Source organism: Temnothorax longispinosus, chromosome 6 (genome assembly GCF_030848805.1).
Source record: "Temnothorax longispinosus isolate EJ_2023e chromosome 6, Tlon_JGU_v1, whole genome shotgun sequence".
NCBI classification, from domain to species: domain Eukaryota; kingdom Metazoa; phylum Arthropoda; class Insecta; order Hymenoptera; family Formicidae; genus Temnothorax; species Temnothorax longispinosus.
Genome location: NC_092363.1, coordinates 15,185,712 through 15,203,917, shown reverse-complemented (window position 1 = coordinate 15,203,917; position 18,206 = coordinate 15,185,712). Strand labels below are relative to the sequence as shown.

General features: G+C 40.8%; 5 protein-coding genes across 10 annotated transcripts; 3 read left to right on the top strand and 2 right to left on the bottom strand.

Moving 5' to 3' along the window:
• Positions 1-475: 475 nt before the first annotated feature.
• LOC139815313 (uncharacterized) lies at positions 476-9,288 on the top strand. 2 transcript variants are annotated; one of them, XM_071782148.1, is made up of 4 exons: positions 476-1,421; positions 7,802-7,957; positions 8,127-8,348; positions 8,444-9,288. In XM_071782148.1, exons 2-4 carry the CDS (start codon positions 7,811-7,813, stop codon positions 8,927-8,929), a joined length of 855 nt encoding a protein of 284 aa, XP_071638249.1. In that variant the 5' UTR covers positions 476-1,421; positions 7,802-7,810; the 3' UTR covers positions 8,930-9,288. The 2 variants fall into 2 exon arrangements, with proteins under 2 accessions (XP_071638249.1, XP_071638248.1); XM_071782147.1 differs by lacking the exon at positions 476-1,421 and adding an exon at positions 7,563-7,700.
• On the top strand, positions 1,415-7,700 carry LOC139815310 (uncharacterized). 5 transcript variants are annotated; one of them, XM_071782141.1, is made up of 12 exons: positions 1,415-1,615; positions 1,975-2,047; positions 2,266-2,545; positions 3,991-4,195; positions 4,463-4,689; positions 4,819-5,111; positions 5,197-6,030; positions 6,157-6,231; positions 6,496-6,594; positions 6,697-6,798; positions 7,031-7,316; positions 7,563-7,700. In XM_071782141.1, the coding sequence occupies exons 1-12, from the start codon at positions 1,558-1,560 to the stop codon at positions 7,635-7,637; spliced, it is 2,607 nt and encodes an 868-aa protein (XP_071638242.1). In that variant the 5' UTR covers positions 1,415-1,557; the 3' UTR covers positions 7,638-7,700. The 5 variants fall into 5 exon arrangements, with proteins under 5 accessions (XP_071638242.1, XP_071638241.1, XP_071638244.1 ...); XM_071782140.1 differs by having other exon boundaries at positions 1,948-2,047; XM_071782143.1 differs by lacking the exon at positions 6,157-6,231.
• Positions 9,289-9,388: 100 nt separating the features above from the next.
• On the bottom strand, positions 9,389-14,933 carry LOC139815311 (uncharacterized). Its single transcript, XM_071782145.1, has 5 exons — positions 14,307-14,933; positions 13,303-13,576; positions 12,943-13,220; positions 12,641-12,875; positions 9,389-12,561 (listed from the first exon to the last, which is right to left on the bottom strand). Exons 1-5 carry the CDS (start codon positions 14,499-14,501, stop codon positions 12,500-12,502), a joined length of 1,044 nt encoding a protein of 347 aa, XP_071638246.1. The 5' UTR covers positions 14,502-14,933; the 3' UTR covers positions 9,389-12,499.
• Positions 14,934-15,128: 195 nt separating this feature from the next.
• Nubp2 (NUBP iron-sulfur cluster assembly factor 2) lies at positions 15,129-17,016 on the top strand. Its single transcript, XM_071782150.1, has 5 exons — positions 15,129-15,576; positions 15,828-15,916; positions 15,990-16,211; positions 16,321-16,474; positions 16,553-17,016. Exons 1-5 carry the CDS (start codon positions 15,466-15,468, stop codon positions 16,757-16,759), a joined length of 783 nt encoding a protein of 260 aa, XP_071638251.1. The 5' UTR covers positions 15,129-15,465; the 3' UTR covers positions 16,760-17,016.
• A 2-nt stretch (positions 17,017-17,018) lies between these two features.
• Positions 17,019-18,203, bottom strand: Srp68 (signal recognition particle 68; the record flags this gene model as incomplete). Its single annotated transcript, XM_071782362.1, has 1 exon — positions 17,019-18,203. A coding segment is annotated over one exon (984 nt), but the record flags the coding sequence as incomplete, so codon positions are not given.
• Between the last annotated feature and the right edge of the window lie 3 nt (positions 18,204-18,206).

Below are 18,206 nucleotides of genomic sequence, written 5' to 3'. Positions count from 1 at the left end.
TCTCGTGTATCTTACAACGCTAAAACCTACTTTACATATGCACACATCCTTTTCTTACTATTAATCAAAGTCTCGCATGAACGTGGTTTCCTTAACTTCCTTAAATCCAAAGTGGTCCCCTTTTTGATCTCTTTATTTATTTATGAGAAATAGCTTCTCGTAATAGTCTTTTTAATTCATCTTTCCGGTATCTTTCTTTTTGATCCACTTATTGTCTTTCGCGGAAGAGATCCGTCGCGCTTCGACAAGAAGGGGGAGGCTCGCCGGCGCGGCGCGAGAATGTGATCTCTGACCGCGAAAGTGGAGGTCATTATCCCTTATCGCGACACGGTCAATATTATCGACCCTGGAGGACACGGTGCAAGGGAGTGCGACTCGTGCGCGACCAGTTCCTATGGAAACCCGCGATCGAATCCGCACCCCCGTCGCTCGAACTTCTTCAGCACCCGGAGGGGCTCGTGGGGGCTATCACGGAGCGGTCCCCGGCACCCCGGCAGTAGCACAAATATTGACGCGGCGAGAAGCCGCGAAATCCCGCGAATCTGGAGAACGGCTGTCTTCCGGAAGACGAGATTTCACCATAGAAAGTCGAGTTCTGAATTATTGTCTTTCCTTCTTCGTTATTAACGGAGAATTCCGTTCTCGCGCAACTCTTGCAGGCAAAGCCACCCTGGACGATGGAACGCTTCGCGTGGGCGGAAATCGGTTGACATCGAAACTAGGTCGCGATTCATATCATTGGGATTTCCGACCAACCGAAGGGTGCGCAAGAATTTTTCGGTTTACGAAATTCCTGATTTTATTCGCGTCGGTAGTGACTAAAAAAATTAGTTGACGCGTTCGAAGTGCCGAGAAAGAGTTGAAGGCTATCGGAATTTCCGGTGATTAAAGTTTGGCATCATCCTAATCTTGAAGAACGATGTCCATAAATTCCGTAAAGTTAAAAAATCATCAGGGGGGTGGAATTAAGAAATTATTTACTAAAATATCGGTCAACGTGTAATTGATTTTAGATATTCAGTAATAAAATTTCCGACAACGGAGTCCCGGATGCCGGTAAATTTAATTAACAAGTGATAATCAATTATCTGACAATGAGGTCTTGATTGAAATTTTTCAAATTGTCACATTTCGACGCGATAAAATATGTTCTCTGGAGAAAAAAACCTATTTAAAAACTTGAGACTTCGCATGATACTCTCGCCTTTTTACGGGTAGCTTTGATATTGACTTCTTCAGGCACAAAGATGCGCTTCGGAACACAATGTGATTTTGTGCTGAAGTCTCGCGATAAAGAATATCGGTTGCGGAAGTATGCGCGAGCGAATTTATAAAAACAGTTTTGTCGAACGACACGAGGAGTCCCAAATGGTTTTGAGTATTGCTGATGGAACGTCCCACCGTTGCTGATCCCCGAATAGGTAGGCAGTCGAGATTATCAATGATTGCGGGTTTAGTTGAGGGGATTTAGTTAGGATCCTCTTTCGCCTTTTTCGATTGTCCATCATCGCTGCCGCGCTTATTCGTTACGTCTTCCCGCGGGAATCGGGTGCGAGGATGACCGGGAGAACGTCACTGGTGGAACAGAAGAGACTCCAGTGGGCGAGGGAAAGGGGTAGGTGAACTAACGACCAGCACGTACTTAAGCAATTTAGTCTTTGCAAAGTTTCCTAAATCGATAGAATTCTATATAAATATAAATTTCCTAGAATTTTATAGTTGCGGCATAAAAAGTACATAAATATTTTGTGCTATCTATTACATTTTTATTTATTATAACAATATAATATTTTACCTTAATTTATTATTTAGTACAGGTATATAGAGTTATTTCTTTTATATAGTAAGTGCTTTTATTGTAATTGAAAAACTTGTTATATTATTTTAATTTATTGCGCAATTACTTGCAATATGATTAGACACTACTTAAAATAAAATGGTATCTAGACGAGAAGTATTTTTTTATCTATACAGAAGAAATGGCTCGTCTTGGCGTTAATTGGGGAACCCTGAAGTCTAATAGCACGTACAACCGCACCCATATCCGGTAGGTGCACTAAATCACTACAAAATATTATATTACTATCATTAAACAGAACTTTACGCGAGAACATTAATTAAATCTTAACTATTTTATTTCAGTTCTACAGCATATATATAGATTATTTACGTATTAATCAAAAGTTCTTAAAAATAATTCATTTTGTTAACATAAATTTGAAATTCTTTGTTTCCTGATAATAAAATAAGAAATCTCTGATACAGTACTTACTCGAACGAAGTCCGATTGTCTTTGGGGGAAATAAAGGATAGGCCTTCGGCGCAACCCTTCCGTACCGCCGGACATTACGGGAGCACCATCAGTCTGAAAAGTCTGGCAACGGAAAGTTCCGGGAATGGCAATAGCAACCTCAAGTGTCTTGACTATAGCGGCGGCAGTTTAATTAATCTTCGGGACCAGGTGGAGACTTCGCCAGTCAGACGCAGGAGCCCCAGTCTACCTCCGATTTTCAACAAGGAGCAACAGCAGTATTTCTGCCAGCTGGTACGTATCTTCTCATTTTATTGAATTATATTTAATAATAATAAATTGTCATATAAGCCTAGCTCGAAAAATAAATTTGAAGAGTTTAATATATATGTCTTGTCTTAATTCATTCGAGTAAATTGATTTTGATATGAATCCTCAATAAAAATTTTGATTAGTTCGTTAATAACTTTGCTATGTTAGATCACGAATTGGTTTTTCTACAAATGAAAGTTCTGATGGAAACTTGAATAATTGATCGCTTACCGCAAACCTACTTGCGTGCGGCAATGTTCCGCGGATGTCACGTAGATAGAAAAAAAAATCGAATAATTAAGTAGCACAGATTTTTATTTATAAATCAAGGATATTGAGAAAGATAGAGGATAAATCGAAAATTCTTTTTGTTATACATTAATTTTCATTATATATAATTTTTATATCAAGATGTTATACTTGTGTAATTCTTTTCCTTTCAAACACTTTCTTCGAAGCGATGCGGCTTCAGTAGAAATAGATAGACAGAAATTATGATCCGGATAAGGGCACAGTATTCATTGTGTGCCTATCTGGGATTATAGACCGAGCTCTCATTTAAAATTCAACGATCTATCAAATTAACGATTACGTCTAATCATAATTTCATAAAAACGGCGAATGACCCTCGATAGTACATTGCCCTTTCGAGGGAAAAGCAAAAGTAAGGCAGTCCGGCAAATCGATTCTTATCGCGCGATTGAAGTTCAACGACCTCAAGGCTATACACCTCGCTTTCAAACTTAAGAGTGGCGAGCGGACATTATGCTCGCCCCCGTTAACCCCACGATTGCTGGAACCGCTGATAACACAAACCCGATTTTATCGCAGTCGTTGCTCTAAAAAATATTCTGCGTTTGAAATAACTAAATTACTTTGCGACTGGAAAACTTAACGTAGTAGTTCAGCTTGTTTGTTCCTTTTTTTTTTAATTGCAAAAATTTATTTCAACAATGAGGAAAACTAAATTTTTGATATCTTGACTTTTTTATCTTTTTTTTTTTTTAATAAATGTTGGACTATTCGGTTATGCAAAGTTTTAAATGCAGGCATTTCTCAAATCAATCATTACGCTTCTATATAGAATGCGCATGTGATATAAGTAATGGATAATAAATTAGTTATATAATACGCGTATTTATTCAGTTTTGAAGGAAAATATTGTCATGCAACCGCCCGTGTCGGGCGCTCTCATTATATATGTAAGCGGGTAAAAATAAGAACCAGCTCGTGCATGATTTATGTATGCGTCCCGTCTCCGGCAGGTACGATAGTAATATTCAGTCACAATAGGTGCATAGAACGCGACGGAACACACAGTTCCTTTCTTCACGAAAGCCGGAACCCTCGCACCCTATCACGCAAGCCCGCGCGCCTGCCTTTCGCTTCCCGAAGCCGCCTTATCATTATCGTCTCGCCTCGTATAGGAACAACAGCAGCGTGACTTCGGCGTGGAGGGATCGCGATACCAGTCACAGAAATCGCAAAAACTGGAACACCGTCGCCATCGACCCAACGAGCATCGCGAGAGCCAAAAAGAGGCACGACATTACGGCTCGCCGGGCGAGGAGCGCGAAGGCGAGACTTCCGGTTACGCCAGCGATTCCGTGGATGTGCCACAGGCAGGGCAAAGTGAGTTCTCCTCTGTACTTTAGTCCCTAAATTACGTATATGAATATCAAAAGTGTGATCCATTATTAACTGACAAAATTGAAGGAAATGTTTTACAATAGAAAACCTTGTTTGATGAATATTCAGATAAATATAAACAAGAATATTAAATAAAAAGGATGTATAAAAGTTTCTACGGATGACAGTAATAGTTTAAAATACCCCGTATATTTTTTAATCATTCTCTTTTTGTCAACATAAAATTTACATTTTTCTTTTCGGTTTAAGGAGCTCTACCTGACAAAGCAGCAAGCAGGATGGAAATGACGGAGAAAACGTGGCAAAATCCTTATTGCACCACCCCTGAAAGTTCACTGCCACCATCGAGGAGGCTCTCGCCGGGCAGAATGGGTGAACTCAACAGGCCAAGGTGGGGCAGTGTTTGGGGTCAAGACGCAGCGAGAGGCGACCCACCGCCGCCCTCCTGGCTATCAAGATTAGGACAGTCGAGCCAAGTAATGATTACTAAGAACTTGTTGAGCATCTTTAAAGTCGCTCGTTAGCTCAAAAACTATTCGGGAGCATTTATTTCATCTATCCCAAAATTTTTGTAATTTAATCAAAATGCTCATTTCTTGGTCAAGGTTCTGGTAATCAATCACGACAGCGCGAGCAGCCCGGACAGTTCAACGACTGGCTCGACCGGCTCTGACATCAATAAAGTATCTTACCTTCGGGGTCAGAATATTCCAGTGGACGCGCAGATTCTTCAGGAACGGGAAACGAGACGGCAGAAAGCGCTGGAACTTCAGACTGCCATCAAGCAGCAGCTCGAGGAGAAGGACAGGCAGAGGAAAGAGGAGAAAGAGCGGCGGATGAGGGAGGAGAGGTTGGAAGAGGAACGAATTCGGCGAGAGAGAGAAAGAGACAGAGAAAGGTAAAATAAATATAAAATATAAAAAAAAAACTTAAAGTCTCTGTTAAAGTTACAAATCATCCTCAATGGATTCACTCCGCTGTAGATTCGAGGAGGAGCAACGGATGATACGCGAGAAGGAGGAGGCAAAGCTGAGGAAGGCGCAGGCGATGCGCGAGGTCCTGGAAGCTGCGGAGCGGCTGGCGAAGGAAGAACGGAAGAATCGGCGGAAGCGAGAGGAGACCACCGACGAGGACACCGACGTCGTGACGCGGTCTTGCAACGAATCGAACGCGATCGCGAATGTGAACGACAAACGCGAAGAACAGAATTGCTCGCAGGCACAGAAACAAAGCGCGAACTTGACCAATTATCCCGAGGAAAAGTCCGGCCCGAAGGACGCCAAGGAAGCCGACAATCGAGAAAGCGAGACCGACAAAGATCCGAGGGAAGTTTGTTCACGGATGAATTACGCGGACAAGTCGGAAGATACCACGCTGGACCTGAACCCGAGATCCCTCCAGGTTCCCGTGAGCAAGGACGTGGCAATCGTGCTGAGCGGCCGACTGGAGGATCCAGAGATCCTGAGCAGGGCAAATCTGCAGCTGGTGAATTTGGTGATGACGCCAAGCCCGCGCAGATTCTCGGAGAACGCCGCGGATTATCTCTCGCTGGGGCTCAACGCGATCATGAGGAATACTGGAAGTCCTAGAAATCCGAGGAGGTCCTCGAGGGACACCTCGTCGGTCGTCGTAGAGAACAGACTGTTGACGCCGAGCAAGTACAGAACGCCGGCCGGCCGGGACTTCGGCACGCAGACAGATGTAGAATCCGATGTCCAGGAGCTGCGGGAGAAGCTGCAGGATCAATCAATCGGAGACCAAGGTACCACGAAGGACCGGAAGGACACGACGAACGCCAACCGAAGAAACGTTGACAAGTGAGTCGCCACCGCGATCTCGATGTCGCATTTTCGGGCTTCTTAGAGCCGAAACGACGACTGTGTCCTCCCCTGCATGCGGTAGTATATGCCGGTAATTATCGTTTTTTATTTCATAATGTATAGTTCGATAATAAGCTTGATGATCGTAAAGACGCTTTGTCATGAAATGTCTGTCGATCCGCGCGAGGAAAGTACCCAGTAAGTTAATTGAATGTTCTTGTTTCTCTTGAGAGAATGGAAAGCATATTTAGCTACACTTTGTTTTTTCTTCATTTCACACATTATTTGTGATATTATTTTTCTTAAAATTTTGTTCAAGTTTGCTGCTTGAAGTTTGAACGCATCTGCTGAAAACTTTTTGGTAAAGCTTAAACCTGCTGTCGTTTTCGCCTGGCAGAAAATGCTTTAAAAAATTCATCAATAAAAATTGCGATACTTCAGTGTGTTTATAATTCTTTGAAGATCGAGTCCCGGTGAAGAAATCCCTATGAAAGCACTTCCGCGATCCAAATCGCAGCCCAGAACCACGATCGATAGCAGACCGCGATGGAACGCCAATCGGTAATCAAAGATATGATGCAGTAACATTTAAACATAGCTGTTCCTAAATCATTTGTTCGGCACAGACATTGCGAATGTGATCATGATTAATGATACTCTTAGCCCAGGGACACGATATCGAACGCAAAGCGAAAAAGATCCGCACTATCAGAGACGATTGCGATTAAGAAGGCGACAAATCGAATCCAGCGACGAAGGGTCCAGGTAAAGAAAACATTTCCAAAACTGTTTAAAAGATGAAAATCGATACACATAGTTGCACATGTATTCAGAAGCTAAAGGACATTATATTGTTTAAAGAAATAAGAGTGATAAATAAATGAAGATATCCTCGCAACAAGAACTTTGGGGAACGGAGTTCTTTTAATCAATTATTGTAACGCACGGTTGCGTGCTACTTAATCATTCCAAAACTAAATTAATTCATCTTTATCAGATCTCCGTCCCCCGACCGGCGAAAATCAAGTAACGGAAAATCAAAGAGCCGAAACACCGTCAGGCGTAAGGCAAAACCCGAGAACTACGACGCCGACCTATCGATGGACAGTCTAAATTCCGTTGTGCCTCTGCGGATCGATAAAGACGGGAAAATTAACATTGAGGAGCGTGCCGAGAAATTACGGTCGAAAAACGATGCGAATCATGCAAAACGACCGGATGACGATAGCTCTAATGTCTGGTGCGGACAAGAAATTTTGTCCAAACTAACGTCATTGAGAAGCGTACGTATAACAAGTAGATAAAACAATAATCACGATATTTATAGTCGTCACACAGTTGTGAAAAAATAATTACTTTATAAAGATCACACAAAGTGATAGTTATTACAAAAGTTACATTTAATTTCTACATCAATATTTCGGATCAAAATAAAAGTTTGAATTAACTTTCAAGATTGAATTGTGAATTATTGATGGGAGAATTTCGTAAGAGTTTCAGTCCTCAAGATGCATTCGTTTCTTTTTCAGGGACTTCTGATGAAGCAGATCGAGTGGGATTCCGAGCGATGTCTGGTCTCACCCGCTGCATCCGAAATTTTTTAAGCGCCTGCAGAATTTCCTTGCCATCAGAACACCCTTTTGTTTTTCTTTTCGTTTGCGTAGAAAGTGAGGCCGAGTAGAATGCGAAAGGGATCTTGTCGGGGAATATTGTTTGTTTCTTCGAGCAAAACAACGAGACGAGCTCAAACTTCTTTCTCGCGTTGCAGATTTAGATAATGGCCTTCCAATTGGACGATCTACTGAAGGACGACAAGAAAGACGCGAATTTGATACCCGATTTAAGTAAAGCAACTTGCAATTCTTACGAGGAATTCCGGCGACTCAAGGAGAACTGTCCGGAGTTTAAGATCAAACCGGAAAAGGTTCGCAGCCATTCCAATAATAATGCACTACAAATTTGTATCATATGACAAACTATTACATCCTATTCACTGCAATTATATTAAAATCAATTATATATTCTTATTTCGATTATCATTGAGCTTTCAATCATGGGGATACTAAGATCTAATTAGAAAAAATTGTACAAAGGTAAAAAGAGAGGACACGAAGGTTCGCGACAAAGAGTTTTCTTGGAAAGCGACCAAGAAAGAACTCAAAAACATCGGCAGGGAATGGGCCTACGGAGATCCGGTTCCACCAGATATGAGGGAATTGGATCTGCAGGAGTTGCAACAGGTCGCCATCGATTGGCGGATGCTGACTCCGATAAGACCGAAGCTTCGCCAAGACGAAGAAATGTTCTCGAGATTGGTGAGGATTTATCTTAGGCAATAAATTTTTCAATGTTCTTAATGTCTCGATGCGAGAACAAAATGCTCATCTTTTTAATCTCTTTGTTTTTCAAGGTGGAGATGGGCAAATTAGAGGCGAAGACCGTAATGAAAGAACGCCGTTCGCCAACGAGTCCTATTAGACGGAGTAAGAATCGCGCGGGGATAATCGAAAGCAGCGCGAAAACTTGCAGAGAATGCGGAGAGGAGTATTGCTTCGGCGAATTTTGTGGGGATGTCCTCTACGATTCCTTCACGAGGGTGACGATCACCACCCAGCAGTCGAAGATAAAAATATCCGCGGACGCCGAAGCCATAATCGCTAATATGGACCGTAAGAAAAAGAAGAGGAAAAAGGGGAAGAAAAGAGTTAAGAGCAAGAGCAGAACGTCCAGGAAGTCCGCCAGATTGTTGGTCAACAGCAAGGCGAGGAGATCGATAACGGATCTTGAAAGCAAAACTGTTAAAGCGAAGACTAGCGAGGGGCAAAGCGAGAAACCTGTGAAACAATTTAAGAGGAAATGTAGCAAATACACGAAGAAAGGCCTTTTACGCAAGTAACAATAATTACGATATTAAAAAATAATTGGGAAACCTGTGTAGAAATTGCTTATCCTCTAAATACACATTATATATACACACATACATGTGTATTTGTATAATATGTAATCCTTATCGTATAACAAATTTCTATGAATATAAAGAAAAATATTAATCTAATATATACAACTAAATGTATACGGCATATAAATATTTGCTAATCCATTTATCCAAGTGTACTTGGTTGGATAAGATACGAATAAATTAAGTAGAGATAAGGATTGTACAAGTAAAATACCTATCTTTAATAATGTAAATTATCTTCAAGAAACAAATGAAAAATATTCGTTCGCTCGACTAATAAAAAAAAATGAATTGAACATTCTTATATTATTACCTGTCTATCCGTGGCCTAATTTCTTCGAATTCCAAAATATATGTTTACAAATCGGACAGGCGCAGTAAATGCTCCCTATTAAATGCTGAAAAAATATAACTTTTATTCAGTTTGTCTCTCTTCTCTTTCTCTCTTTCTCCTTCTCCTTCCGTCTTTCTCTAATTTGCCTTGAAACTCATCCTGCTATTCGTACATTTTTCCATAAATATCACAACCAAAAATCATATTTTCGCGAGAAATGTTCTGTTCGCCGAGCAAGATAAATGCGAAAATATATATTTATATATATCTTTGTAAATCAAGTCCACGTGGCTGTAGTTGAAGTTAATAAATATATATATATATCTTTTAGATCTCACACAAATATATATATATATAGAATATATCTCGATAATGTATATTCTAATTTCCAGAAGAGAGAGAAGCGCATAATCACGTGCGATTCAGAAACAGAATATTTCTCGTCGATATTATATCTCCTCCCATTAGTTTCGTACGCAAATATTTCGTTTGTGTCACATTTCCTTGGTTTTACCTTAGTGCTAACGCTCACATACATAAGCTAACGATAAGATTTAAGTTAATCGAAACACACGTATTTTACACAACGTATGTTTTTTTTTATATTGTATATATAATATTTATTATATATCGTGGATTTATTATTAATTTGTCACATGCTGTTGTGGTCGCAGCAACTCCTCGATGAATAAAATAAATTATATGCGTAACTCTATGTCATATGTATATAATATATATTCGACACTGTCGTGTCGCGCTTTTATTTACTCTTTCTCTCTCTTTTTCTCTGCTTATCTTATCTTTATGTTACAGTCGATATTTCGAATGCGATCAGAGTCCTCGTGTGTGCCGTACAGTCGCAAAACTGTAGCTATATCGAGTCACGCGTCCAAAGTAGGCCATCGTAATTGCGCTATCGTTATTTCGATGCACGAACTGGAGAGGTACATTTGCAGAATGCTACGTGGACCATACCGAGAGATCGGTATGATGAAAAATGCACGGCACATTATAGGATCTATAATGAGAGCGTATTGTGCTGTCCATTTGGAAAATGAGACGAGTTAAATCCGAGAATCTTTTTTACAAAATTATACAATTGTGCACCAAGCTTTTTCCCGCCTGTTCAAATCTATTGTGTGTCGTGAAATTTAACTCGTGCCATTTTCAGAATAAATAGATCATACACAGTATTGTCGGACGCTGATCGATTCTTTGGAAAAATATCCCTAAAATCAAGGATCCCTGCCGCCACAGAGACCGTATCGGTGAACCGTACAACGCAACATTGCACATATACATTTAATAAGAAGAACATTGCTCGTTAATATAAACATATGTACAGTGGCAATATAATACTTCCTCGATTTTATAGTCAGTTCACCTCCCCCATCTCGCGCTCTCTCGTTTCTATTTAGTCGATTCTCATGCGAAAATCTTCGTCGTATCCTACCACGTGGGAAAGAGTATCGCTCGAGTCTCTATCGCAGGACCTCGCGATAACAGACGTTCCACACATCTGTCGCGAATACACATCGAATGTGCACAAACGTAGTATTCGCGGAATACGCGGTACACGTCCGGCGCGTTTCGCCAAACTCGACTGCGACTCGTCGCGAATGCCGTGCGATGTAGACGATGTGGCGATTTGGAACAATACTTAGAAAAATATGCTAATTTCTTCCTCGCAATTCGAAAGCCGTGGCCGTCCCTCCAGACTTCACTTGTTCGGTTTTCTCTCCGCGTGAATGTAAGTACTCAGCTAACTAGCCCATTAAACTAATTGGTTGGATCATTACGAACAGTATTGAGTCACTCTTGAAGCTTCACGAATACACTAATTTTCCACAACTGTTAATTTTATGCTTCTCGTCATAAATTGTAACTTATTTTGTCATAAATTACTTATTTTATTATAAATAGATAACTGATTGCAATTTATAATTATCGTTAAAGTATCAAATAATTTGATATTTTCGCTTTTTTTTTAATACAAATCGATACTGCTCGTAATATCTTTATCTGTCGCTTCAACTCTCTGCGATACACGTGCATATTCAACTTTATTGCACACAAAGACTCGAAAAATAATTGTATAACGGTTTCACAGAAAAGAACTTGATTTCTATTATCAAGATCTATTTAAGTTAATCATCATTGTTATCACATTTATATGACTAATTGCCATGAATTTACGTAACGTTATCCTTCCATAAAACTTATATTATTGATGTATCTAAATGGGAATGCATTAATTATTAGAAAATAGATTTTCGAGCATTTGAAGCAGAAAATAATCAGTCACTAAGCGCGACTAATCGTGTAGAAAAATATAATTTTATTAAGACCCATTCTACACATCAACAATATAAGTTTGCCGCTTCCAAAGATTGTCCTGCATTATGAATATTACCGTGAGACGTACTTTCTATCACGGTCGGTCTCGCTCCGCGTGTACTTGGCGCGAGACACTGCCGTGTCTCTTGATGTTTTTGCCTTTCAACCGTTCATACACATACAATGTAATGTGAGATGTCAATGAAAACCGGCGTTTAACTAACAGCGATATACAATACACGCAGAGAATTGTTATTCTTAATGTAGGAATAGTATGGAATAGTATACAAAATATTCTTCGTAAGATTATTAATCCATAAAGACACAAAATGTGTGTGTGTGTGTGTGTAAATGGCATAAGTACCATTCAATAACTCTATTACAAAACTTTATGATACAAATCCACTATACATATTCTAATTATACAAATAAAACAATATCCTATTATAGACATGTGTAAAGGTACCTAAGAAACCTAATGTATGTGTACAAGAATTGCCTGATAAATGTGAAAACTATGACTTATGCCACTCTTATTAAATGCAAAATAGTGGACTATAAGAAATGAAAAACATACGAAAAAAAATTTTCGTTCTACACGTGACGTTCTCACGCGATCTCAAAGTCATGACAACTAAAAAATCATAATTGAACAACCTAAGTTTGATTGGTATTATGTATAAAGGGGAAGGAACGATTTGGTCAGGTGGCGATTAACAAATCATTTAAAACACACCTGATTTGTCGAAAGCGACAAACGCCCTTTGGACCGAGCAGAAATTCTCACTCTTCCTTTTCGAAAGAAGGAATATCATTAGCGTTACACATAATTGTCCTCAGTTATCTTTACGAGCCTTCTTTTTACTCTTCTTCTGAGGCTTTGCTTCTGTCCAGACATCTAGAACACAATTACAAATGATATATTGAATAATTCGTAAATAAAAGTATCTCGTAATTTCCTTGTTAATACAACAAACCTCCTAACTCGTCGAACACGGCGGTTTTCTCTTTACTTTCTACCGCTTCATTTTCCTCCACATCGTTGTCTATTTTTTCCGCATCGAGCGGCTTTTTCTGCTCCTCTTCCGCAACAGGCTTATTATCTGTCTTTGGTGTAGATGGTACCGAAACGGGTGTACTCTCGTCTTCAACAGTTTTCTTATTCTTTTTCGATTTTCCAGATTTCTTCTCTTCCTTCTCGACCTTCTCAATCTACGATCGAATATTTCATTTATAAATTGTTAGCTAGATTTTAATGCTATGTGAAATAAAGATATACCTTGCTCTCCTCTTCCTTCTGCGGCTCCTTGGCTTTACCTATCTCCTCATCAGAGATAGATGTAAGAATCACTTCTTTCTTCTCCTTCTCTTTGAGCTCCTTATTTTCGGTTTCCTTAGCTATCTTATCCTTGACCTCGGGTTTGTCTTGTTCTTTCTGCTTGGCTTCGTTTATTAAATCAGCCTTCTTAGAAGTCTTCTTATTTTTCTTCGAAGGAGATTCCTCCTCCTTTTTCTTGTTCTTCTTATCCTTGCGAGAATAAGCTTGCTCCCAATCTCCTGTTATCAATAGATAATAGCTTGAAACAATTGTATGAAAAAAATTGTCTTATCTTATGCTAATATATGTAAATCAACTAACCATCGTCAAAGTCCACTGGTTTTTCCTGGAATAAATTCTTCAAATTCTTTTTGTTCTTTGCCTGCTCCACTTTGTTCTCTTTCCCAGCCTTAGTCGACAGCTGCTCCTTTTCTTTCTTAGTAGCGACAATCTTGTTGTCTTCTTGTTTACGCTCTTTTAACTTCCCGTCAACATCATCTTCTTTGGTAGCCTTCTTAGGAGCTTCGGCTTTCGTTGCCAATGTCTTTTTAGCTGGGCTTGTTTTCTCAGATGCAACTTGTCCATTAGCAGCTTTCTATAACAAAATATATAAGAACGCTCGACAAATTTCCATATACCGTGTCTGATATTAAAATATAATTTATCTTTTTTCCAAACAATATTGAATGGAATGTATAAATAGTATTTTTTGTCACTTGTCAATAAAATTAAATTTAAATGTAAAATTAAAATTAAATTAAATGAAAATTCTGAATTAAATGAAAAATCTGAAATTTTTTTTCAACACCCATGTTAATTATGTACTTAAGAAAAAATTTCTAATTATAAATTAATTACTTGATATGCAGATTTGGTATCAACATGAGATAATACTTGAAGAAGTAAGCGATTGGACTTTGGTAAGAGAAAGAGGACAAAAAGCGATTGTAGAAAGCGCCGATAAAAAGAGCAGATTTAGCGCTGGACACGCGACAAGACTAATATCCCAGGAATGTGACGGGGATGAGGTGAGCCACCTGGCAAAGAAAACAGACCCGGTCGCGGCGTTACGTCACGACGCGCGGGGAGAAAGAAAACAGCCACCCTCTCAGTCCAGAGGGACCAGCTGATTAGCGAACGTGTGTGCGTGTGTATCGACTCGCGCCCACAAGCGAGCCACCATATGGCGGGCGGTCGCGCCGTGTCCGCGGGGAAAAAGGGCGCGGGAACGTTAGGAGTTTAGGAGAGATGAGAGGGAGCGGGAGCGGGAGGGAGGGACGCGCGGCCGGGTCGCGCGTAGCCGATCCGATGTTTATGTCACTAACCTTCTCGCGGACCTTGCCGCGCTTCTTGCCGAGCTTCCGGTCCACGTCGGAGCTCGCGGAAAGCTGCGCGAACGGCGGCTGCTCCGCCTTCTTGAAGCCGAAGGCGAACACGAGAATGGCGCATACCAGCACGATACCCACGGGGATCGCGTATACGTATTGCGAGTGCTGCAGCAGCAGGCCGATGTGATCCATGGCGGCGCGCGACGTTGCTCGCGGGGCAATGAGCGTGTCGACCGGGGCACCCTGTGCGCGTACCCGCGGGAACGATACACGGACGATGACGGTGCAACGACGACGACGACGATGACGATGACGACAACACGTAGCGGTGAACCACAGACGGCTGACACGACTGAAGACTGAACACGACGCGGCGACGGCGCGCAAACAGATCGCGCTCAGCAACGCGGCACGAGCTACGCGCGCTCTGACGGACGCGCGGACAACTACTGCTCGCCAGGCGGGCGACCCCGGCGACCACCGAGCGCTGACGCGGCTGTGACGCGTATCGCGGCCGCCTTCAGGGCGCTGCGTGCGACAAACTTCACGCGGTTGCCGCGCGAGGAAAAAATGCGCGGGATTTTTCAAATACCAAGTTGCACATATCTATTCGACAATAAAATGAATGGATAATGAAACTTAAACACTGAAAGTCAATTGTCAAAATTCGAGCGTTAAATTTTCACCTAATTAAATAATTCAATGACATTTGCAATGAAAAGATAGATAAACAATTTTTATCGCTGAATAAGTGCTAAGCAATGAACTTGGCACCGAATTTCACAAAAATCTAATACTTAAATTTTATATAGTTTCTATATTAAGAATTGTCATTCGATATTAAACTTAGTTTTTCCAAGAATTCTTTAGAATATATTTTATTCGGTAAAGTAGCGCTGCAAGTGCTGTCGCTTGAAACGTCACGTTGGGGTTATGTTTACAGTCCGATATGTGAAATACAATAACGCCGGGATTGTTCGTCATTTGACACTACGCATGGTCGAACATGATTGATTATCGTCGGTCATGTGAAAGCTTGACGTGACCTCATTTATGCTTTTGTGTTGCTGAACAACCGTCGTAACGTCAGTCCGCGATCGCTATATCGCCTGTTTCGAATTCGGCTCTCCGTCGTTCAATTATTAATTTTGCCACGATGTTGGAAGGAGTGAAGCACGTGCTGTTAGTACTTTCAGGAAAAGGTGGTGTCGGCAAATCGACAATCAGCACTCAGCTGGCACTTGCTTTGAAGGAATCAGGCTTTCGAGTGAGTGTCCACAAGCTCCAAAAGTTCTAAAAGATTTATGACGCTTCGTTCAATATCTTCTCAATATACAGTTGAATAATTTTACAACCATCTTCTGATATCGCTAATGCAACAAAGAGCGAACGTTATAACGAACCACTTTACCAATTTTCATTTTTGAGCTAGATATTTTTGCGATGCGGTTTAACCTTTATGGAAATTGATTAATTAGTTAATTAAAATTAAATGTAACAAAGTGTAAATTACGACAGGTCGGGATCTTGGATGTCGATCTTTGTGGTCCTAGTGTGCCTTACCTACTAAACTTGGAAGGAGAAGATGTTCACCAGTCCTCCGAGGGGTATGTCCTATATTGAGCGATAATTCCTTATTAACAATTTATCCACTGCCAACATGTCACGTATAATCGACAGATGGATACCAGTATTTGCTGATTCAGAGCAGAAACTGTCCGTCATGTCGATTGGTTTCCTCCTGAAAAGTCAGAACGACAGTGTGGTTTGGCGTGGGCCCAAAAAGACTGGTATGATCAAACAGTTTCTAACAGATGTGGTTTGGCGGGACATCGATTATCTGATCATCGATACACCACCTGGCACTTCTGACGAACACATTACAGTCATGGAGAACTTAAGGTTAATTAGTAAATAATATACATATATATCTATATTTAATTATGGGTGAGATAAAATAGAGTTAACACATTTGTATGACTGCATTAAGACATTCCAACTGAAATTACAGAAATGTAAAATGTGATGGTGCGATCATAGTAACTACTCCGCAAGCAGTTGCGGTGGATGATGTTCTACGAGAGGTGACATTTTGTAGAAAAACTGGCATTCATATAATTGGCATCATTGAAAATATGAGCGGTTTTGTCTGTCCTTCATGTACGGTAAGTACTCTTTCACATTCGCAATTGTAATTTTATATTACTATTCGATATAGCTTTGATAAATCTTACTTTTTACAGGAATGTACCAATATATTCTCCTCAGGCGGCGGGATAGCCCTTTCAGAGATGGTAAAGGTTCCATTTTTAGCTAAGGTACCTATAGACCCACAAGTCGGCCAGTTAGCGGACAAGGGACAAAGTGTTCTGGTAACATTACCTGACAGTCAAGTCGCACAGGTGTTTAGAAAATTAGTCGAAGAACTCACCAAAAGTAAGGAGGCTTGAAGACAGTTGCAGTGCGCATGATTTTTAGCGTTACTTGCACGTGATGCTCTACCGTCGTCTTTATCTCAGACCAATTTATTTACAGAAAATTGTATATACAAGTATCTCCGTGAGATAATTGTTTTTATACTACAGTATATGAAGTTGCAAAAAGAAAATAAAAAATATTATTTTATCGTACAATACACTTGCATATATTGTAAGAGAGGAAAGGAGGATTACGAAAGGACAGGAAATAGATCCTGATCTATAACAGACATCCATTAAGTGTTCCATTTTATTTTTTCCCTTCAATAATATTAGTGTAAATTCAATTTGCATTAAAATAAAATGCTTGTTGGACCAATGGTTGCTGTAGAAACAGTAGAAACAATATACAGCATCATAACAATACTGTCTGTACAATGTGTCTAAAATTCTTTCGCATATCAATCCTCTGCTGTATCTGCTGTATATAATTTCATTTGTTTCCCCAACCCCAGAGACCCTTGACAAAGCCGGTGAGACCAGCCTGTCCCCTCTTAGCCTGATCGCCCATTTTATGCGACAGATCAGGAAACTCGACCATGTTAAAAGCCAGATCGAAGAACAAAGGTTTGCAAGGAATGCTACGCATCGGTGGTGGCAGTTTATAGACGTTCGGTTGCTTCGTGAGAAGTGCCGGATCCTCTCTGTACTCGTGCAAACGTTCGTACAGCGGTTTCTTGCTTTTGGCAAGCTTACTGGTTCCACTCTCTTCCTCCTGACCGTCCTCCAGAACGCTGTGGGCATGAGCAGCATACTGCGCAGCCTCCACAGAGGTCTCCAAATTGCACAAGGCTTCCTTCAGCGCAGCTGGAAGAATCGCGTTATATTTAAGTGCATCTTTAACATGCTGCAGCGATCTCTGATATAAGGCCATAGCTTCGCGCCAACGATGCAGATTGGCGAGACTCTGGGCCATGTAGAAACATCTGAAGGCTCTGTAACATTTTGTTTTCGCCTCCTGCTCCTCCAAAAATTCTGGGTCGTCTTGCAACTGAGATATCTCCACAAGATTGTGCAACGCTGCCTCATACAAACGCACTATATCCTGTGGCTTGGCTTTATCCGATTCCTCTGCCGCTTTGACCAACGTCAAATTGCGTTCCAATGTACGAGATAGCCGAATATATTGCAGATAATTGATCAGATGTTGCTGTGGCGACCACTTGTCATTCTCTTTCTTCAACTCATTCTTGAAGTGGTCACGCACCGCCAATAGAGCATCCTTGCAGTCAATCAGATGCGCCTCCAGCAGATCAATCTTGGCTTGATTGGTGGCGGCTCTCTCCAGAGCTTGATTCAATCTGGAGTCTGCGATGATCAAACCAGCCGCTCGTGGTGGTACCGTACCGCAGGATTTCCCACGCCATGTCACCTCTTCGATATTAGCTTGCTTCTCCCGCGTCTGAGCTATCAGAGAGTC

Coding starts and splice junctions, on each gene's coding strand:
- Nubp2 (XM_071782150.1), top strand. CDS start 15,466: ATGTTGGAAGGAGTGAAGCACGTGCTGTTAGTACTTTCAGGAAAAGGT. Junction 15,917..15,989: donor GTTCACCAGTCCTCCGAGGG/GTATGTCCTATA, acceptor TATAATCGACAG/ATGGATACCAGTATTTGCTG. Junction 16,475..16,552: donor TTGTCTGTCCTTCATGTACG/GTAAGTACTCTT, acceptor TACTTTTTACAG/GAATGTACCAATATATTCTC.
- LOC139815311 (XM_071782145.1), bottom strand. CDS start 14,501: ATGGATCACATCGGCCTGCTGCTGCAGCACTCGCAATACGTATACGCG. Junction 13,577..14,306: donor GCGGCAAGGTCCGCGAGAAG/GTTAGTGACATA, acceptor ATTTTGTTATAG/AAAGCTGCTAATGGACAAGT. Junction 12,562..12,640: donor CGTGTTCGACGAGTTAGGAG/GTTTGTTGTATT, acceptor ATTGTGTTCTAG/ATGTCTGGACAGAAGCAAAG.
- LOC139815313 (XM_071782148.1), top strand. CDS start 7,811: ATGGCCTTCCAATTGGACGATCTACTGAAGGACGACAAGAAAGACGCG. Junction 7,958..8,126: donor TTAAGATCAAACCGGAAAAG/GTTCGCAGCCAT, acceptor AATTGTACAAAG/GTAAAAAGAGAGGACACGAA. Junction 8,349..8,443: donor AAGAAATGTTCTCGAGATTG/GTGAGGATTTAT, acceptor TTGTTTTTCAAG/GTGGAGATGGGCAAATTAGA.
- LOC139815310 (XM_071782140.1), top strand. CDS start 1,558: ATGACCGGGAGAACGTCACTGGTGGAACAGAAGAGACTCCAGTGGGCG. Junction 6,031..6,156: donor AACCGAAGAAACGTTGACAA/GTGAGTCGCCAC, acceptor CATAATGTATAG/TTCGATAATAAGCTTGATGA. Junction 6,799..7,030: donor TCCAGCGACGAAGGGTCCAG/GTAAAGAAAACA, acceptor CATCTTTATCAG/ATCTCCGTCCCCCGACCGGC.